The 23321-nt window shown below is 37.8% G+C and overlaps 1 protein-coding gene across 2 annotated transcripts in view; it reads right to left on the reverse strand.

Moving 5' to 3' along the window:
* Positions 1-738: 738 nt before the first annotated feature.
* The window catches only part of LOC104868700, a 32847-nt gene continuing 10264 nt past the window's right edge, over positions 739-23321 (reverse strand). The window contains exons 2-8 of one of the 2 annotated variants that reach the window (XM_010633607.2): positions 21763-21884; positions 20377-20515; positions 14382-14503; positions 11845-11955; positions 8699-8805; positions 2936-3026; positions 739-962 (exon numbers count right to left, since the gene is read on the reverse strand). In XM_010633607.2, the coding sequence (XP_010631909.1) occupies positions 846-962; positions 2936-3026; positions 8699-8805; positions 11845-11955; positions 14382-14503; positions 20377-20515; positions 21763-21884 (809 nt within the window). In that variant the 3' untranslated portion in view covers positions 739-845. Of the gene's footprint in view, positions 963-2935; positions 3027-3228; positions 3417-8698; positions 8806-11844; positions 11956-14381; positions 14504-20376; positions 20516-21762; positions 21885-23321 lie in introns of those variants that run through there. The other variant, XR_782079.3, reaches the window with a different exon arrangement.

The following is a 23321-nucleotide window of genomic DNA, read 5'->3' on the forward strand; positions in this document are numbered from 1 at the left end:
TCTCTCTATAATTTTTAAAGGTTATTTTTCTAGTTACATTCTTCCTAGCAACTGCATTTAAAAATTCTTAGTTCTGCTGGGTATTGTGGCATTCCCCAGTAATTCCAGCACTCAGGAGGCAGAGGCAGGAAGATCGATGGGAATTTGAGGCTACCCTGGGCTACATAATGAGTTCAGGGCCAGCCTGAACTACAAAGCGAGAACCCGTCTCAAAACAAAACAAAACAAAAAACAAACAAAAAGTTTTAGTCTTAGCTTCTTCACAAAAAAGCTGTGTACATGGACTCTGATAGCAGAGATATAAAAAAGGGTTAAGTATAACCTGCCCATCCCCCACCTTCCTGTTACATGAAAGGGAGTTTGCAGGCTTTTCTGGAGGCATTTTTGGGCATGGAACACAGAATTACTGATTAAAGACAGATACATTTATATTTTTGACAAAAAAGGAGATAACAATAATCTCAGATAAATATTTTAATCATATCATCACACAAAGCAGAATAAAGTCATACATAGACATACACAACTATACATATGTGTGTACATAAACAACTATTTACAAATGCCCAATCATATATACCGAATTCAAAAGGGAATATACAGAAAAATATGTATTAGAATATTGGGGATGTTTCTTTTCTTTTTTTTTTCAACAGAGTCTCGCTATGTAGTTCAGGCTGGCCTTGAACTCAGTATGTAGCCCAGGTTGCCCTCGGACTCACAGAGACCCTCCTGCCTCAGCCTCCCAAGTGCTGGGATTACAGTCAGGTGCCACCACATCCAGCTTCTTTTTCATTTTGTAATACACTCAACAAAACATTACAGTGGGGAGGACCATTTCAGTGCTAGAGAATCTTATATAAATGAATTTGTTCAAGAGCTTCTCTGTCAATATCCTTTTGTGAGCAGCCATCATAGTTCAGTTGTACCTCTTCAACCCAGGAGGATAACTGTATATTAGTCTAGGAGAAAAAGAAAAGAATTATAAATGAAAGTGAAACTTGCAGAATGCTCCTGTTTTCTGGAATCTTATGAATCATCACTAAGTGATCGATTTTTATTACAGTGAACAGGACTAAGTCTGCACGGTGCCACGTGAATCATTTTTTGTAAATGATTGGTCCATGGATTTAGAGACCATACTGTGATCTATTGTGATTTCTGAACTTGAAAGAATATGGTTTTTTGTTCTGCTTTGTTTTCTGAGACAGGGTTTCACTATATAAGTCAGCCTGGCCTTGACTTTACCACATTGCCCAGACTGGCCTAGAATTCATGGCAATCCCCCTGCCTTAGCCTCCCAAGTGCTTGATTATAGGTGTGTGCCACCATGCCTGGCTAAGAATATAATTTTTTAATAGAAACAGTTTAATCATTATCATTAGGCTTAAACAACAAAAGACAAGTGATGGGAATACAGAGAAAAACTGTCACAGTAAGGGGTGCGGGGCAACAGCATTCACTGGGCCCTTCTCAGACTGCAAACTTGAGCCTTAGCTGTTGAAAGAAATTTTCTTAAATAGAAAGCAATATAATTAACAAGAATTTATATATAATGAATCTTCATAAATATCAATTTCTAATGCTTATTTGGAGAAATTTATGTATTTAGAGTGAAAGCCATTATTTTGGTAAATGAAAAATCACTAAATTATTTTGGTATATATAGAAATTATGGGCTAGGGATTTAGCTCAGTGGCACTGTGCCTACCTCACAAGCTCAAGGTCCTGAGTTGGATCCATGGTACCAGAGAAAAACAAAAAACACAGATTAGAGACCATATGTTTTAAAAGGGCTTTTTGTTTGGTAGTACTGAGGACCAGAACCAGGGCTCTCTACCATGGAACTGCATCCCCAGACCCTTTCATTTTTATTTTAAGTCAGAGTCACACTAAATTGCGCAGGCTGGCTTTGAACTTTTTTTTTTTTGGTACTGGGGATTAAACTCAGACCTTGTGCTTGCAAGGCAGGTGGCAGAACCACTGAGCTAAATCCCCGGCCCTGGCTTTGAACTTTTGATGCTCCTGTGTTAACCTCCTGAGTAGCTAGGATGTCAGGCTTAAAAGGTATGGAGAATTATGGCAGGATCATACCACTCAAAGGGCTGGAAGAAATGAAGAGGGTAACTGAGCAGACTGACACCTTTCCTCTGGATTATTTCCTTATAACAAGCATGAGTTACTTTTATAATTTGGATGACTGCTAAAATTTTTTTAAAGTATTATTGATGACTGATTTTATTTAACATTTTGCCATCTTTCTTATTAGTACATACTTGTTATATAGATTAATGGGTTTTCTTTTCAGATTGTTTGGTTTTATAAAGGAAGAAATCATATACAAGGAAAGGTCCACTACAAAAATAATAATAGTACTCTGTATTAAGCAATACAACAGTGACTTTCATTTGGGGATTGCTAGGAGCTTCACAAATCTAATTAATCTTCATAAAAGGATAACTTGTTGGGATGAACTTTATTATTAAATAACATCCTTATATATGGAGAAGCAGGGGTACAAAGAAAATAGTTTAAGATTCCTAAGTGACTTACAGGCCAAGTTGCAGTCTGCTCATTTGATTCCAGAAGCCTGAAACAACCATGTTCCTTCTGTTCTAAGAAACACAGTTATGATATGGGTGTTCTAAGCTTCTTAAAAGTAGTCAATAATGTTCGTTAACCTAAAACTATGACTTCACAGAAAAACTGGATAGAGAAGCAAGGGGATTTATAACCATATAAGCATTACAACTTCAGAGCTCTTCAGGCCAGGAGATAAACCACAGACCAGTGCTTAAGCAATAAGGTCTTGCTATTCTGTCACTTGTCACTATTTCCAGACAGAGCATTTCTAGAATATTTTCTGTAATACCTGTGAGAAAAAAACAGGAGAAAAGCTTTGACAATAAAAATGTTGGAGGATTGGCTGACAAACCTGAAGAGCAGCGAGAGTGTCTTCAAGGCTTGGTACTGTCACTAGTAATGATCCTGGCTTCCTTAGGTTATGGCTGATATACTCCCAGGTGCTACAACACATAAAAACTGTTATGTCAAAACAACCACAGGATATTGCTCCATACCTGGTAGAAAGGACAAAATCCAGAACGACCAAATGCTGGAAAGCTGTGGAGCAACAAGCACTCTCATTTATTGCACATACGAATACGAAAATATAAAGCCACTTTGGAAGAGTTTGGTGGTTCCTTATAAAACTAAATATACTCTTACCATACAATCCAGCTGTTGTGCTCCTTGTATCTACCCAAAGAGTTGAAGACATGTTTATACAAGAATCTGCACATGAATGTTTAGAGCAGTTTTCTCCTAATTGTCAAAACTGAGAATCAACCAAAGTCTCCTTCAGTAGCTGAGCTGCTAAGCTGCGGTACATCCAGATGATGGTGAAGTGTTCCGCACTTGAAAGAAATAAGGTATAAGCCATGAAGACGCGGGGAAGCTCAAACATGTATTACTACATGAAAGAAACCAGTCTGAAAAGGTTGTATACTCTATGATTCTAACTACGACATCCTGGAAATGGCAAAACTGTGGCAATGGTAAAAAGATCCAAGGGTAAAGGAGAGGAAAAGAGGAACACAGGGGGCTTTTAGTGGAAATACTACGTGCGACACAGTATTAATGGTGGATGCACACCGCCGAACATTTGTCCCAGTCCACAGGCTGTAAACCAAGAATGAGCTCAAACTGTGGACTTTGGATGAATATGGTATGTCATAGACTCACACACTGTAATAAATGGATCACTCTGGTGGGAATGTTGGTAATGGAGGAGACTATGCATTTGTAGGAGCAGCGAACATAGGAACTCTGTCCTTTTCTTTTCAATTTTCCTGTGAACCTAAAACTGCACTAGAAAAGTAGGACTCATCATCAACAACAACAGCAACAAAAGCAAACAAAAAACTCAAAACCTGAATTCAAAGCACACCTGTATCAATACTTCTATCACCTAGGTTAAAAAGCACAGCAAGGGCCAGGGATTTGGCTCAGTGGTTCTGCTGCCTGCCTCACAAGTGCAAGGACCCGAGTTCAATCCCCGGTACCACCCCCAAAAAAACCTAGCAAAACAAAAAACCTGCTATAATAGATTTTACCAGACACAAATTAAAAAAGAAAAAGAAGTGCAGGACAGGGGACAGCTAGAAATGTAGATGGGCAAAAATGTTTGCCCACAGGAAATGGTACTGAAGCAACATACTTTGAGTTGGCAAATTCTCTAGTTCCTGAAAGGGTATTGTCAAAATTGTGGTCACAGCACTGAGATTAACAAGATGGGGATTCAGGTTACTACAACTACCCTAAGTCCACAAGTCAGTTCAGAACCAAGGTACAAGTCAAAGCTGGATCAGCAGTTAAAGCCCCTTCAATTCTTTATGTGGTATATAGAATTGTTTGTATAGACTGGAACCAGGGTTCAGATTGCCGGGGGGGCAGTGAGGCTGCAGAAGTCCTGGAAAAATAAGGGGCAGAAAGGCCAGAAACTGAAGACTAAGACTAACAGTGTAATATGTAGACCATATCTTTCATATTCAATGTGGCTGTGGGAACTTCCCTGGTAGAATTTCTAGGACTACATGGTATTGGGAATGTCGGCGGATTGATCAGCTTTAAAGCAGGACAGAGACCATATGCCTGCGTGTGTGTGTGTGTGTGTGTGTGTGTGTGCGCGTGTATGCCAGAGGGCAGGTTCCTTGCCCTTTTAGTGTGGATGTGAACTGGATTCTGCACTGTATGTATGTCTGAGTGGGACCCCACTCCTGGAAGGCAAGGATGAGCCACACAGAGGAGGGCGGGTGGCAGGAATGTTGTTTGCACTTATTTTAGTTACAGCACTGGTCAGTCAGCGGGCCTAGTAAACCCTGGAGTTTGTTAAAAAGTGATAAAATGTTCTTTTAGGCTGGGTATAAAGTCGGGTAGCAGTTCAATGTCATTGTGTTTTGACTAGAGGCATTTTGTCCTACTAAAAATGACATATAAGATTATTTAATACAAGAAGAAGCCAAGTATATTGGCAAAGTCTTTTTTGCATGAGCTGTCACTGTAGTGGTTATACCTGCTTTACCAATACAATGCACACAGAGTTTTTTCCAGTGTGGAGAACTGGACATGCTATGCAGGCACTCTACTACTCAGCTCCATCTTCAGCCCTCTTTGTATGTTGAGACAGGTGTCACAAAATTGCCAAGACTTGCCTTAAACTCTTAACCCCCTACCTCAGCCTCCCAAGAAGTTGGTATTATAGGCATTTGCCACTGTGCCTGGCTGCAACTTTTAGTTAAGATACCTGTAGCTGGGTGCAGTAGTGCATGTTTATAATCCGAGCCACTCAGAGGCTGAGACAGGAGGATCGCAAATTCAAGGATATTCCAGGCAATTTAGTGAGACTGTCTCAAAATACAAAAAAATGCTGGGGATAGAGCTCAGTGGTTGAGTGTCTGCCTACCATGCATAAGGCCCTGGTTCAATCACCAGTATAAAAAAACAAAACTGAAACAAAAACAACTAAAAATTGTTCTATAAATCTGAGATGTTACCCTGTAATGAGACTGACTTTATTCTAAAGCTTGAGCCTTTCCTGGGTTTTTTCCTTACATACTAACTCCTGTGGTAATATCATTCCACTTATCCTCAGAGTGCAGTTAAGATTACAAATCCTGCAGGGACAAGTGGAAAAAATGAGAACCAAGACCTGTCATGTAAAGGTACAAGATCCCAACAATGAATGTAACTGTACTGTATCCCTAAAATGTACCAATAAACTCAATAAAAAGAAAAAAAAATTACAAATCCTGAAGCTGGGTGTGGCACCATACATCTGTAATTCCACCCTTGGGGAGGGTGAGGTAGGAGGATGGTATGAGTTTGAGGGCAGCCTGGGCTACACAGTGAATCCAGGTCAGCAGGTCAAGGCAACAACAACAATAATAACAACAAAATTAAACCAAAACAAAATAAAGAACACCACAAATCTTTGGAGTTAATATGCTGCACCATCTGTTCTTTCACTTGTCACAAAACTGAATGACAGATAAATGATCGATTTTCTCAGAATAATTCCAGTATCAGAATGCTTTACTATATGTTCTATCTAAACTTACCTCTGTATTGTAATTTACAAAGAAAATAATTAACCCCAAGAGACTATAACATTTCTATATTTAGAGTTTGTTGCACTACACTAATTTAGGAGACGTGACTAAATTATATCATGTGTTCAGTACTCACTGAGTGAGTCACTCAGAGTTTAGGAGTGAATGTACCAAGAAAGTTTTTTGGAACAACCTAAATATGTAGTATTTCCTGTGACAAGTTCACCAATAGCTTTTTTTTTTCTTTCCTGATACTGGGGATCGAACTCAGGACCTTGCACTTGCGAGGCAGGAGTGGTACCGCTGAGCTAAATCCCCAGCCCCTCACCAATAGCTTTTTGTCTTTCCTCAGCATTCAGAAACTGTCTATAATGAATCTCCAAAGAACTTAAGATATTTTCCTCTTTCAACTTCTTACAAAACATAAACTTGCTTATACTTCATTCTTCAATAATTATGCACTATTTTGGCCACTTGTTACTAACTCTAAAAGGCAGGGGTTCCGTGCCTCTTCAGAGCAGCCCATCTGATAGTGTAGGGTATATAATATTTATATATATCCCCTACCCTTCCACTCCGACCACATTCAGTCTGCAGAGCCCATTCTTCCTCTACCCTTCTGTTTTTTCTGACCTTTAATAAATGTGAAACTTTGCCATTGTTTTAACAAAAAGGCAAAAAAGTTTTGTTTGTTATGTTTGTTTTTCAAGACAGAGTCTCTCTGGTCCTGGAACTCACTCCGTAGCCCTGGCTGGCCTTGAATATGTGGCGATCCTCCTGCATTAGCCTCTCTGAATGCTAGGATTAAGGCATTTCTCACCATGTCTAGCTAATCATATTTTATCCATGGGAAATTATGTTTAAAGAAGGCATTATGATGAAATAACTATGCTCATGTTGTGCTGTATGTGACTAAAACATCATCAATCATTCTTACTAAGCTATGACTATATAATTAGCTTTCTACTGAACTAGCTTCCTTTTTAAATTGTTAATTTCGTATTGACCTCAGCCTAGTAGTAACTGGTGTGTATGTGTGTGGGGGGAAGGGGAGAGCAGCAGGGAGAGGGAGAGGGAGAGAGGGGGAGGGGGAGAGAGACAGAAAATGTATAGAAGGTGAAGAGGTATAAGGAGGTTTGGCTATTCAGGGTTCCACGTTGGTTTATAATTCTGTGCAGTGGAAACCCTACTTACTGCTGCACTAATGCAAACATAGTGTAATTCCCTTTCACACCTATGGAAAAGGGCTTTCCTGAATCTACAGTACTCATAGACATTAGAAAGCAGCAAGCCTAATCGGCCAGAGAAACAGTATCTCAGAATATACTACAGGAATTTTCGAATTAGAATGATCATATAGGTCTTGGTGGGCTACAAACCATCAATTATGGCAGGGGAGTCAGAAAAGTGATCATAGGTTTTTTAGTTTTTCCATTATCTGAAGAGTGAAATAAACTTCAGGAAGCTGCCATGACTGCTACTAAAACTACAACAATGATTACTACTACTACTACCATTTTTAGTTTTTTGAGCCAAGGTCTTGCTACATAGTTCAGGCTGCCCTTGAACTCACTATATAGCCCAAGCAGGCCTTGAACTCACTGTGATCCTCCTGCCTCAGTCCCAAGTGCTAGGATTACAGGCATGTGCCACCAAGCCCAGTGTTATGGCTTATGTCTAGATGTTCCCCTAAAGCCCAATGCAGTCATAGGTGAGAATTTTTTAGAGGTGGCTGGATCTAGAATGTATGATGCTGGGATTAAGAGTGTGTGAATACTAAATTAGTCCACTGATTGATTTGGCATAGTTCTGAGTGTGAATAATAAGAGAAAGGCTCACCCTGGGTATGAGTGCTACTTGCCCTAAGGGTGTGTAGCCTGGATATAAGGGACAGAAAGAAGCCTGCTATTGTTGCTTACTTCCTTGCTACTTAGTTGCTTTGCTGCCTTCTGCCTGCTAAGAACTGTTTCTCTTCTGTGATGCCCCTCTGCCAAGCCACCCTACCTTGGAGTAGCCAACTAGGAAGTGAAACCTCTATAAACTGTGAGTTAAATAAACCTTTCCTCCTTTAACTCTGGTGTATGTAGTTTGTCTCTACAACAAGAAAAGTAAATAAGACATCCAGTTAGGGAGCTACTATTATTAAGAATATTTTAAGTTTGATAATCAGCTATTTTCTGTTTTAAATTCATTTACTGGCCTTAGTTGATTTCCATTATTTTGTGATACAACAGCAATATGTCATTTCACAGCAAAGAAAACTGAGGTAGAAAAGAATAAGTGTAAAGAATCAGGAATTGCTTTCTAATGTATCTATGGCTTCTAAGCAAATGCTTGAGTTATACAATCATTTTATATCTGTCAAAAAATTACATGTAGTATTTTACAAAGTTAGACAAAGTTTGTTTTTATTTTGTCATGCATATATAATATATAAAGTAGATTTCCTTATTAAAATGATCACCTCACAGTTGAGGTTATTTTTTAAAAGTTCAATATGAAAACATTTCTACTATGATACTATCTTTTCATTCATCGCTGGATATATTTTAATAATGGATTACTTCTTACTTGAATAAATAACATACCTGGCCTGTTCTGTTTCCTTAAGAAAATATTCGAAGACATTATTCATTATAACAACATCAGCATTGTGTAGAAGTGAACCCTGGGTACAGATGTCTGCATGGATCACCTACAGAGGAATGAATTCATGTAAGAGAACAAGGGCACTGAATTACACACAACAAAAGAAATAGCTGTTGGTTCATTACTGGTTCAAAGCATTATGGGAGGGTAATCCTTATTTAGTCATATTTGTGCTCTCTCAACTATGAGTTCAGATTTTTTCCACTCTAACTGTATCACAAGTTGTAAGAGTTAAAAATGACATAGGTTCAAAACTATGGCTGTATTACCAGCTAGGTTTGTATTCTTACATGGTCAGTATTTTTCATAAATAAAATGGAGTATCTGTCCTGATTTACAGAATCAAATGGGAACATACAGAAATCATAGAAGCAGATATACAAATTATAAAAGGTTATAACTTGTAAAATGTTAATACACTATGTTAACTGGTATGTCTAACTCTTCCTCTAAAATTCAGTTGAATGTATTATCTGTCCAAAAAAGCAAGACAATTAAAAAAAAACTATATATCTCAAAAATTAAGACTCAGGACTTGCAGACCATAAATAAGAGAATATGAGGACACATTTATTTGCTTAAGAGCAAAAGAACAAAAAGAGTATGGACCAGGAGACTGAGCCTTGCTGAAGGAAAGGGGAATGTCCTGAAAACAACAGAATGAAGCAAACGTACACAAGACACAGAGAGCCCAACTCTCTAACCCCTTTCCTCTCCCACTCAGTTCCAGGATACTGCATGCCATTTCACTAAGAGCCTAGAAGGTTTTTCTCCAGACCCAGAGGGGCATCTTCCTGATCACCCAACAAGATTGCTCAGAGCAAAGCCACAGGTAACCATCCTCACTAAGGTGCTCCAAACCTTAATCTGCTTTGTTACCCTGTCTCAATATGAGCAGACAAACAAGAATTTCTAAATCAAAAAACAAAAACAAATATAAAACCAAAGAATGAGCCTTTCAAGACTAGCTGAATTTGAACAGATACTATCAAAAATAATCCTAAAATCCCTACGGCCCCTAAAATCCAAAGTTTGTCTGTAATTAAGGAAGGAATCTGTTAAGGTTTCCAGTAGTCATCAGATGGCATTGCCTTTTGCCATGGGATTGCTGACAGCAATGGAAGCCACAAGCCCGGAGAAGTGTGTGGCTCAATGTGTATCTGTATATTGTTTTTTTAAAAGGGGTACAAATTTTTAAAAATGTAAATAAACAAGAATTTTTTATTTAATCATCTTTAAAACAATAAGAAAACACTTGATTATCCATTTATAAATTATGATTCTTCGTAGGTCCCAATATATATTCCTGTTAGTTGTGTAGTATTAACATATGGAATAGTGAGAAAAATCTATGAATTTATTGAACAATTCATTCTCATCATTTATTTCTCAGGGTCTAATTAGATCTGGAGAAAGAAGAGATGGGGGAAGGAATAATTTTCTTTATAAAAAAGGGGAAAAGCCAGACCCGAGCCACATCCCTAGCCTTTTTAATTCTGTGACAGGGTCTTACTAAATCACTCAGTTGCCCAGGCTGTGCTTGTGCTTGCAGTCTTCCTGCCTCAGCTTCCCAGAGTGCTGAGATGGCAGGTGTGTACCACCATGCCTAGCTAACTATAATATCTTTTAATGTTGGATTGTCTTAATATCAGAGATCCTCAATACCTCTCTGTATTGCCATTAGAAGTGTATATCATAAAAGATTACTCTATTAACCCAAAATTCCTTGACAGTTTTCCTCTCAAATATAGGAAAAGAAGAAAACCTCTGCCACAGCCTAACCCAGGGATGGTGAACCTTTTAGAGGCCGAGTGTGCAAACCACAACCCTGTACCCACTGATTTATCCAAAGTGCAAACACTGCAATCAGACCTAAATGCTGAGGTTTTAGTTTAGAAAAAACAACTCATACATTAACACCTTTTGTCTTAAAAGAAAAACAACACACAGGCCATAGACTCGCCACCACTGGCTTAAGCCAAAGCATCAGTTTCCATGAACTGCTATCCTGTAGCATCTATTACATTCTCTGAAAGTTTAGGAAAAGACAAAACAAAACAAAACAAAACTATGAGTATCACATAAGCCTTTTATTTATTTTCAACATTTATAGATTAATTAAATACATTTCTAGGCCAGGTGTGGTGACACATGCCTGGAAGGCTGAGGCAGGAGGGTTGCCATGAGTTTGAGGCCAGCCTGGACTACATAATGAGTTCAAGGGCAACCTGAACAACATAGTGAGACCCTGACTCAAAAGAACAAAATAAATAAATAAATAAATAAATAAATAAATAAATAAATAAATAAATAAGTAAGTAAATACCTTTCTAACCAACCTCTAAAGTTTTAAAAATGCTGCTAGCAAAGTTATAGCTAATACAGAGAAAGCTGGGCATGGTGGTGCATGCCTGTAATCTCAGCATTTGGGAGGCTCAGGCAGGAGGATTGCCCCAAGTTCAAGGCCAGCCTGGGCTGCATAGTGAGTTCCAGGCCAGCATGACCCTGTCTCAAAAAACAAAACAGAGAGAGAAAGAAAAAGAAAAAAAACTGTACTTTCTAAAAAACTTAGGGAATAAATATAATTATAAAAATTCATCTATATTAGCATTTTAAATTATTAGGCCAATTCAGGCTATTGTGGCTTTCACATGATAGTCGGCCCTGTGACTTTGGGTGTACTTTTATCTTGCTTTTTCTTCCTTTACTTGGCCCAAGCTCACTCTGCAGAGCCAGTTTCTCCCTCACTCTTCACTTTTACTTTTTCAAATAAACTTTTTTACCACTTTAAAAAAAAAAAAGGTTAACTCAATCTATTTCTATACAACAGCAAAGACGAATAGGTTAGAAAATAATGCAGAAGAGGTTTAGCTAAGTTAAGATGGATAACAGAAAACATAAAGAGCATCTTTCTTTTGCAGATGGGAAGAGGACCTGGAGATGGAGGGAGCGGGGAGGAAAGGGAAGGGAAGGGAATGAAAAAGGCATTAAGATGTGCCATGTACATGCACCAGCTCCCATGAGGATGTAATCATTATGTACCACAATGTATACTAATAAATATAAAAATTAAAGAAAACAGTACCGTTATTCTGTCACTGAACTGATATTTTTTAATGACCATTTCCTGTAACTGGCAAAAATCTCCATTCAGTTCTACTCCATACAGCTGCAGTGCTGAACTATAAAGGTAACCCTAAAAGAAGAAGATGCATTATAATGTGAATCATTAACTTTTAATGGTAGTTGATTTCTTTTTTTTCTTCTCTCTTTTGAGTTTATTGGTACATTATAGGTGTACAGTGCAGTTACATTCATCATTGGGATCTTGTACCTTTACATGACAGGTCTTCATTCTCATTTTTTCCCCTTGTTCCTGCCCTCTCTTCACCCTATGGTAGTTTATTTCTAATTGAAAGTTGAAAAGTCAAATTTTAAAAAATCAAACACAGTAAAAATAAAAGATAAATAAAATCTTGTAGTTTCTGTAAAATTACAACTGCCAAAAGTTTACTCATATTGATCAAGGTCTTGATTATAGTTTATTAATTCCCACTACATAGTGATATTTTTAAAGATTGAGTTCTTTTTCCTTATTTAACTAGGCATTCAACAAAGTTGGAAGTGAGATGACTACATACATACAGATTCTCTAAAACCCAACTTCTATAATTTATTGGGGAATTATTAGAAGAAATCAAGAAAGGAGTTAGCCTCTGGTAAATTTAATGAAAAGTCATGCACAGTCTAACACTACAGGGAGGTGGCCTTGGGTATGCACTTAGGGAAGTTAGCTCCATGTCTGGCAGCATGCAGAGATAACAACCATTTAGTCCATAAGGATATCGTGAATTGACTGTATATTGTTATATGTCTATTTTTAGTTGCAAAAACAATAGTAACAAAAACAATAATACATAAAAATCAAATTTGTATCTAGAACTCCATCATGGAATTTAAAAAACAATTTTTTAATTAAAAAAATTTTTTTTAACAATACTGGGAATTAAACCCAAGGCCTTCACACTGAACTATATCCCTATCTCTTCTTCATTTTTTGTTTTTCATTTTGAGACAAGGTCTTGCTAAATAAACTAAGTTGCCCAGGCTTGGTTTGAACTTGTGATCCTCTTGCCTCAGCTTCTCCTGGGTGCTGAGATAACAAGCATGCACCACCATGCCCAGATCCCATCATGGATTTTTAGAATATGTTTAACATTGCATATGTATGTAGTCCAAAATTTTTTTACTGAATCAGTGGCTTAATGTGGAGAAATATGTCAATATATTTGGTTATCACCACTGATACCCTACCTGCATAGCTACAATCACTTCAGCATTACACTTTTTAATAAACCAGAAAGTTGACTAGAATGGGTAAAATATAGTAAGCAATCATAATCTCCAATGTTTCTCTAAATAAAACCACCAGCCAAGCTGGGCAGGGTAGGCCATGTGTATAATCCCAGCACTTGGGAGGCTGGGAAGGAAGACTGTTGGACCCTAGGAGTTGGAGGCCAGGCTGGGAAACCTACAGAGACCTTGTCACAAAACAACAACAAAACATTTTACAACAACAGCAACACAACGCTTCTTGGGACAAACTGCATTTTCCTTTATGGCTATCTTTCTTAGGTGTAGAATAAAAATTTAACACTGATCCACTGCCTGCCTAGTAAGTGCAAAGTTCTGAGTTTGATCCCTGTTACCACCCTCCAAATAAAAATAAAAAAATAAAAAGTTATACTGAAAAATAAATTCAGCATTAAAGAGTTAACTGCTCAGATGGGAAATGTAGCTCAGTGGTGCCGTGCCTGCCTGGCAAGTGCAAGGCCCTGAGTTCAATTCCCAGTACCGGGGAAAAAAAAAAGTAAAGAGTTAACTGCTTCTGTTTGAAGCAGGCAACAGTACTGGGAAATCACAATGCCCATTTCTGGCATGAGCCTCAACTGCTGTTAGCCATATGCTTTAACAAGTTTACTAATGACAAATAGAAACCACACTTCAGGTTTTTGATACAACCATTTAAGAACTTAGAAATACTCATGGTTTGAAGTTTTTCAAAAAGTGACACTGAAGTAACGTTTCAGAAACAAAAATCTATATTCAAACACTGGATCACAGAAATTAGAACAAGATGTGTCCTTGAACATCATTTAATTACTTATTTACAGAGGAGGAATTAGAGGCCCAGCGGTGTTAAATGATTTGCTCATGACCATTTAGGGACCTCCTAGGACAAGTAAATTTGTCAGTTTTATGAGTTCTTATCAAATCCCAGCATACTGTTTTGTTTTAGTACAGTACAAATTAAAAGAATAGGTACTGCCTGACAACATGGCAATGTGCTGTGAGAGTCACATACTTCTCTTTTATACATGCTCTTCATTTGTATTGCAGAGACAAAGCAAAGGAAACCAGACAGCTGGTCTTTGAAATTCTCTACTCAACTATTATATCTAATAGAATTTAGGGTCCTGCCTATCTTAAACTATTTTAAACATATTCTGCTTCAATAAATAAAGCCAAGCTGTCACCTTGGATGGTGGCAGGCAAAGCTGTTGCTAGTAGGAGAAGAACATATTTTCTGAAGGTTGAGTATGTCCATAATTTGGACTTTACCCCATAGAGGACTGTGCCAAGTCTGGAGCCAATGTCCACCAGGACCTTTCCCGACAGATCAGGGAGTACGTGATGATAAATGAACTTCAATTCCATGAGGGAGAAGGAATGAGAAATGAAGCCTGGAAAATTAGAACAGAGTGAACATTAAATTGTGCTTGGTTATTAACAGGTGCATTCTGTGCTTCTTAGTTCTTTCATCTATATTTATAAAGTATATTTCACATTTTTTCTTAATCTATGAAAACCATCCAGAGTTTACTGAGAAAAAATGTGATAAATTTGTATTCTATTCTGAGCTATATTAGAGAAAAACAAATATTAAGTCTCTCATATTTCAAAGGCCTGGTAGAGCCCTGCCAACCCAGATGACTGTACCTCATTTCCTTCTTACTATTACATAGGATGGCCTGGATTTTTCCTTCCTCTTCTCCATGTGGCCTGCTGCTGCCTGGGATGGCTCCTAACTTCCACGTCATCTGGGTCTCTTACTTCACTCTAGAGCCACACATTGCTATAGAGACGGTGAACGATCAAACAAATGACTATCTCTGGAGGTGTGTGGTGTTGAAGCCCTCACCAATCTAAAATGTTCGTCTGCAATGCAAAGAAAACTAAGAAAACAATACAAAAAATAAATGAATCAAAGAGTTGGTTTTTTTAAAGAATAAATAAAATTGATAAACCCTTAGCTAACATTATCAAAAAAAGGAAAGAAAAGGCACAGATCCATGCAATTAGGAATGAAAAGGGAAGTCATAACAGATCCCACAGAAATTCAGAGAGTCAATACCTACTTTGAGAACCTGTACTCTAATAAAATGAAAAACACAGAAGAAATGGACAGATTTCTAGATACTTATGAATTACCAAAGTTGAACAAAGAAGATAAAAACATTTTAAATACCCCAATTACAATCAGTGAAATTAAAAATGTAATTAAAAATTTACCAACAAAGAAAATCCCAGGTTCTGATGGATACACTGCTGAATTTTACAAGACATTTAGAGAAGAACTACTGCCATTACTCTTCAAACTTTTCAATGAAATTGAAAGGGAAGCAATACTTCCAAATTCATTCCTGGAAGCAAGTAACACTTTGATTCCCAAACCAGGGAAAGATGCAACTAAAAAAAAAAAAGAACGACAGGCCAATCTCCTTAATGAATACAGATGCAAAAATCCTTAATAAGATACTAGCAAACAGAATACAGGGGATCATCAAGAAGATCATACATCCTGACCAAGTTGGATTTATTCCAGGGATGCAAGGATGGTTCAACATATGTAAGTCAATAAATGTAATACATTATATTAACAAAGTCAAGGACCAAACCACATGATCCTCTCGATAGATGCAGAAAAAGCATTTGACAAGATTCAACACCCATTCATGATAAAAACCCTGCAAAAAAATTGGAATACATGGTCTATATCTCAACTTAATAAAGGCTATCTATGAAAAACCAACAGCCAACATCATATTAAATGGCCAAAAACTGAAAACCTTCATATCAGAATCAGGAACAAGACAAGGATGCCCACTATCACCACTCCTCTTCGATACAGTTCTGGAAACATTAGCCACAGCAATTACACAAGAGAAAGAAATTAAAGCAATAAAGATAGGAAAGGAAGAAGTTAAACTGTCATTGTTTGCTGACGATATGATACTCTACATTGAAGAGCCCAAAACTCCACCAAAAGACTTCTAGACTTAATTGACACTTTTAGCAGAGTAGCAGGATACAAGGTCAACACCCAAAAATCAATAGCCTTCTTGTACACAAATAACAGACTCACTGAGAGAGAAATTAGGGAAACAATTCCTTTCAAAATAGCATCCAAAAAAAATGAAGTATCTAGGAATCAACCTAACAAAAGAAGGAAAAGACCTCTACACCGAAAACTACAGCACTTGGAAAAAAGAGATCGAAGAGGATATAAGAAAATGGAAAGATCTCCCCTGCTCCTGGGTAGGAAGAATCAACATAGTGAAAATGGCCATACTACCAAAACTGCTATACAGATTCAATGCAATGCCAATTGAAATTCCAACACTATATTTCACAGAACTAGAAAAAAGAATCCAAAAATTCATTTGGAACCATAAAAGACCTAGAATAGCAAAAGCCATTCTAGGCAACAGACACATGGCAGCGGGTATAACAATTCCCAGTTTGAAACTACACTGCAAAGCCACGGTGATAAAACAGCATGGTACTGGCAAAGAAACAGACCTGAGGATCAGTGGAACAGACTGAAAGACACAAAAACAACTCCAGATGTTCTCAGCTACCTCATCTTTGACAAAGGAGCTGACCATCCCCACTGGAGGAAAGATAGCCTCTTTAATAAATGGTGTTGGAAAAACTGGATCTCAACCTGCCAAAGATTAAAACTAGACCCTTATCTGTCACCATGCACTAAATTAAAATCCAAGTGGATTAAAGATCTAAATGTTGAAACAGAAACACTAAACTTGCTGGAAGATAAGTTAGGCAGAACTTTTGAAGACATTGGCATAAGAAAAGACTTTATGAACAAATCCTCAGTAGCACAGGAACTAACAGAAAGAATCAACAACTGGGATCTCATCTTATTAAAAAGCCTCTGCACTGCAAAAGAAACCATCAACAGGACTAAGAGACAACCTACAATGTGGGAAAAAATTTTTACTAGCTGCTCCTCAGACAAAGGACTATTATATAGAATATATAAAGAATTCAAAGTTCGATCCCTGGTACCAAAAAAATAAAAAAAAATAAAAAACCTCAAAACAATCAGCCCCCTCAAATATAAAGACCTGATTCAAAAATGGACATCTGAAATGAACAGACATTTCTCAGACAAAGAAGTAAAAGCAGCAAGTAAATATATGAAAAAATGTTCCACATCTCTGGTCATTCGAGAGATGCAGATGAAAACACTAAGATTTCACCTCACCCCACAAATAATGGCTGCTATCAAGAAATCAATCAATAACAAATGTTAGTGGGGTTGTGGGGAGAAAGGAACCATTCTCCATTGTTGGTGGAGTGCAGACTGGTGCAACCACTATGGAAATAAATATGGAGATATCTCAAAGAGCTGGGACTAGAGGTTCCATTTGACCCAGCCATCCCTCTGCTGGGTATCTTTCCAAAAGAATTAAAAGAATCATATCACAGTGATGTATGTGCACCCATGTTTATAGCAGCACAGTTTGTAATAGCTAAAACTTGGAAACAGCCCATCTGCCCATCAGTTGGAAACTGGATAAAGAAGATGTGGTTTTTCTATAAAATGGAATACTACTCAGCCATAAAGAATGAGAAAGTAGATTCATTCATAGGTAAATGGGTACATTTTGAGGATATACTCCTAAGTGAAATAAGTAAGTCACATATATGCAAATACCGAATAGTTTCTCTGGTGTGAAAAACTAAAATAGTACTCAAGATCCTAATGGGACAATTAGCAACATGAAATAGGAAGAAAAGGACCAAAGGTGTAGGGACAGTGAGAAGGATAGGGAAAGGGGAACATGGGAAAAGGAAAAAAATATGAGAAAATGTTAAAATGGAATTAAAGTGTTTGAAGGTGGGGAGGGGAGGAGGGGGTGAAGGGAAGGTGGGGACAAGGGGAAAAAATGAGAACCAAGACCTGTCATGTAAAGGTACAAGATCCCAGTAATGAATGTAACTGTACCCTCTACCTAGAATGTACCAATAAACTCAATTTAAAAGAAAAGAAAAAAAAAAGAATCATACTACAGTGATATATGTGCACCTATGTTTATAGCAGCACAGTTTGTAATAGCTAAAACTTGGAAACAACCAAGACATGTCACGTAAAGGTACAGGATCCCAATGATGAATGTAACTGTATTGTATCCCTAAAATGTGCCAATAAACTCAATTAAAAAAAATAACGTGTGTCTGGCGTGTAGGAGAGGTATGCAGGAAGAGTAAGATGGTCCCATAAATTGCCCTTATTTCCCTCCGTTTAAACGCCACCATTTCTAGTCTCCTAGTAACAATAATAGTCTCTGTCTTCTCATCACAGTTTCTATAATGAAGTATCTAGGATAGCCTGAATCTGGTTTTATTTTGATGGAAAGGCACTCAAAGACTTAATATATTATGCTTTACACAATATAATCGTCAAGGAGGAGAGAGATTCAATTCAGAACTAATAGATGGTGGCAAAGAAAATGGAAGCATCTAGGCCAATCCCTTGGAACAGAATAAAGGAAGTGACTAGGCCTCTGGAGTAGCTTTTGGGGTGGGCTCTGATGACCACTGTCCTTACCTCCCCATGATCTGCATCCTCCATACCCTCTCTGCCACAGTCATCAGGGTCTTGTAGCTAGACAAACCCCTTGTCATCTGAGTAAGTGTCAGAGTCCCTCGCGGTGATAGCTATTTTACATTCATTACCATTGTTTGACTTGCTCTGTGTATCCAGTCATTATGTTTTTTTTGGCTTTTTGAGACAGGGTCTCACTACATAGTTGAGACTGACCTGGAACTCACTATGTAGCCCAGGCTGGTCTTGAACTCACAGTGATCCTCCTGCCTCAGCCTCCTGAGTGCTGGGAATACAGGTGTGTGCTCCAGTCATTATATAAGCTGACTCTTTGGGAAAATATTATCTTCAAATTTTTATTTGTCATGCACAGCTCTTCTACAAATTTTTATATATCAGATTTATTTGATACGGTATTATAATTCACTTTTTAGTTTGTCTCTCTTGTTCTTGTTCAAGTGTTTTTTTTTTTGTTGTTTTTTTTTTTTTTTGAGACAGGGTCTTGCGCTGTAATTCAGGCTGGTCTTGAACTCACTATGCACTATGTACCCCAGGCTGTCCTTGAACTTGTGGCAATCCTCCTGCCTCGGCCTCCCAAGTGCTGAGATTACAGGCATGCACCACCATGTTCAGCTTGTCCAAGTTCTTCTGTAAATTTCAACTACTTCCAACAGAAATTATACGTGTTATCTAGAAATAGAATCTTAAACCAATAAATCAGATAAACTTAATCCCAAATTATACTATAGGTACAATATATTTGCATCAGCAACAAATCCAAATTTGGTAGTGATTAATCTTTGAGGCTATTATCTAAAATCAGTAGCACGAACATGAGATTACTTAGGTGGAAAGGTAGCCCACTCTAAGCAACAACTCCAAGTCTAGGAGGGAGCGGGAAAAGGTACTGCATATCCAAAGCAACAGCCTAGACAATGACATCCAGTTTGAACGAAGACTGTATTAACAGAAGAGGTCATCTACTGGCAGCATGGAGTCAGTCTAGCTCTTATTTGGGACAGAGGAGCTGAGTCAAGGGGTAGAGATGCAGGAGACTTTGTCACCAGAGCTGTTTTGTTATAGCTCAGGGATGCTTCACTGGCCTGAATAAACTTCCTCAGAATTATCTGTCTCTGACCTCCAAGTCCATGCCCACTCAGTAATCTCTGCTCACAGCTGGTATGGTGGTGCATGCCTGTAATCCCAGCACTCCGGAGGCTGAGGTAGGGGGATCACTTCAAGTTTGAGGCCAGCCTGAACTACATAGTGAGACCCTGTCTCAAGAAGAAAAAAAAATCTGCTCACTATCTGAATTCTCAAGCAGATGTTTTTAGTCCCCTAGGAAGTTATATTTCTTATTGTAAACCATCTGGCATATGGTTTATATATCAATCTGTTGGGTAAGTAGAGTTCCTCTGTATTCAGTCATTTCGGATTAGTTTCTGCACTTGAAGAGTCACCTCTGATTAAATAGCTTCTAGAAGTGTTCTAGGGGACATGAAGTGGCCTAGCTTCCCTATATTATATTTCCCTAACTGTAGTATGTGGTAATGGTCATACCATAGGATGGCTTTTTGCTTAAAAAAACAAAACAAAACAAAAACAAAAAAAAAACCTGCGCAAGCTTGGTCAGCAATGTGTACCTTCACGACATGTAAAAAAAAAAAAAGCACACATGAAGTCATTAGTCACTTGAGTGCCTACCTAAAGGTGCTGTCTGGTGCGAGCCACACACTGTACAGTAGTTTCTGCTCATTCTTCCTTCCTCACATAATGAATCAATAAAGTCTTCATCGTAGAGGAATGCATCAACGTGAACTGTGGGTTCTGGCTGCTCCTGTATCTGGAGGAGAGGAAAACATCAGAAGAAACAAAGTACAAAGAGCTCTTTTATTGCTAAATAAGACAAAACATCAGTGGTTCATATGCTAAAATTCTGAGAGCAACATGTCACAGAAGACAAGTTTTGCCTATTCAAGTCAATAACTGCTCTTCTTTCATTTATTAGACATCAATTTGATGCAGAATGACATGAAACACGGCCATGAGATATTTAAAATTTTTGGCTGAAAAAAATTTTAGAGATTATTCTTGTCTATCCTAAATGGTATGTTTTACAGTCAAATGCTGGGATTACAGGCATGTGTCACCACACCCAGCTTACAAACATTTCTCTGAATTTTTTTTTTTTTTGGTACGGGGAATTGAACTCCGGTCCTTGCGCTTGCAAGGCAGTCCAGTGAACTGCTAAGCTAAATCCCCGGCCCTCTCTGAATTTTTATACTACCTTATATTTTCTTTCTTTGGGAACCCACTGAATGACTAGATATTTACTAAGATTTGCTAAGTGTTCACGATATGTATACATTAAGAATGTACAGAACTTTGTTCCTCTGCTCAGGTATTTATAGGTTGAAAAAAAAACAACATGGAGGATGGCTGTTTTCAGATTTGTGGGTAAAGAAGATATTAATACTAGCTTTGCTTTAAAAAAAACAACATTCAGGGCTGGCAATTTAGCTCAGCGGTTCAGTGGCCTGCCTTGCAAGCGCAAGGACCCGAGTTCAATCCCCAGTACCAAAAAAAAAAACAAACAAACAAAAAACAGCATTCATACTACAAGGTCTCCATAGGGGTTGAGAGTTGAAGGAACTTGAATAAGGGGACTGTTGGGAGAGGAACTATATTCTAAAAATAGAAATAGAAAAATTTTTTAAATGTGAATGCAAAAGTAGAAGGAAACAAAAAGGTGAACTCTACCCATGACAAGAGTGAGAGATGAAATGTGAAGAGAAAACCACTGTAAACTATTGCAAAGCCAAACTGTTGGCCCCTGATGGTCTTGATCATTTTTTCATTTTTGAGTGGCTGGTAAATGGGATGTCCTCAAAAAATAGTTGAATAAATAGCACTGGGAAGGCAGGGAGTTGAGGATTCAAAAGAATCCTCACTTAGGGACACACTTTAAGCACTTGAAACTTGTTTAAAGTTAAATGTAGGACTAATTAGATTGAAGAGGCCTTGGGGTTAGAGAATAATAAAATCCCTAAGTAGCAGTAAGAGTAAATTAATTTGATTTAATGTATTTACTTTTTGAAGAGCTACAGGTTCTGAGGCAAGCATGGTTTCTAGAGGTAGGCAATTTCGAAGGTCATCTGCTATGTTTTTCAATATAATATCATTATTGTCTTGAGTGAATTCATCAAAATCTCCTGGGGAAGAAAAAGAAGAAACAGTTCTTAAAGTTGTAGTCATACTTAAATTAAATGATTATAATGTCCCATCAAACAGCATCAATTTGTAATAAATAAAACTTCTAAACACTGACAGATTCAAGTTCTAACACAAGTTTCATTAAAAATGAATTTTTCCTTTCCCCAAACTGCCATTCCAATGAAAAGCAAAGGCTTTTAAATATATATGTAGCATTTTAACTATTTTATTATTTTATGAATAACATTTCTATTAGTTTTTAGGGTCTTAAATTCACTAATAAGTAATCAAATTTAGGAGGCACTGCTCAGGATTACAAAGATAACCTTATTCTGAATATCCCTGATGCCAATAACACATTCTCAAGACTTCAGATCAAAGACACAAACATCTGGTATGAACTACACACTAAACTTTATAACAAGCATATTGTTCTGCACCACAGCAGAAGACAAAGTGATAATTCAAACAGTATTTTGGAGTCTATGACCTGTCTCTGGATGACCTGGTAGAAGAGAACAATGTGTGTGGAACAATACAGATGGGACTGTGAGAGAGTAACATGGGCAAATCTAGGGAAGGGTAGAAAATGGTGTTCAGTGTTCTTTTGCCTTAACTTTTTTGTGGGTTAATTTCAAAGCAGTTCATATTCAATTTAAACTAGAATGTGATGTATCTAGAAAGAAAATATTCCTGAAGTCAGCTACTCTCTAGCATGCCATATGTAGACTAGAAAGAACAACTCGTGAAAGGGTCGGGTAGAAAACAAAGTATTTTATCTTTCTGTTTATTTGGAGATAGGTTCTAGCTCTGCAGTTCAGGATGGCCTTCAACTCCTGCCTCAGCTTCCCGAGTGTTGGGACTACAGGAGTGTGCCCCTACACCTGGCCTTTAAAATACTATCTTACAGGGCTGGGGATTTAGCTCAGTGGTTCCGCTGCTTGGTTCCCAAGCATAAGGTCCTGAGTTCGATCCCCGGTACCAAAAACAACAACAACAAAAACCTATTTTATATTAAATGCTTGCTAGTGTAAAAGGACCTTAATGAGGTTGTGCCTGTGTCAAACACAGCTGCAGGGGATGAGGATATGGCTCGGTAAAAGCCTTGGGTTCCATCCTCAGTACAATCACTATCACCACCACCAAAAAGAAAGGGAAGAAAAATTGCTATAATAGCTGTAGAAGCAAAAGTACATCCTAAAGGAAATGTCATTCCCTAAAGCTTTGGTTGTTTTAAGTAAGCTAATGATTTCAAAAACATTTTAAGACTAATACATTAAAAACAAAAGTTATAGCCAGGCGTGGTGGCACACGCCTGTAATCCCAGCACTTGGGAGGCTGAGGCAGGAGGATCGCTGTGAGTTCGAGACCAGCCTGGGCTACATAGTGAGTTCCAGGTCAGTCTCAACTACATAGTGAGACCCTGTCTCAAAAAG

Source organism: Fukomys damarensis, unplaced genomic scaffold (assembly GCF_012274545.1).
Source record: "Fukomys damarensis isolate Sample0158 unplaced genomic scaffold, DMR_v1.0_HiC HiC_scaffold_17, whole genome shotgun sequence".
NCBI lineage: Eukaryota > Metazoa > Chordata > Mammalia > Rodentia > Bathyergidae > Fukomys > Fukomys damarensis.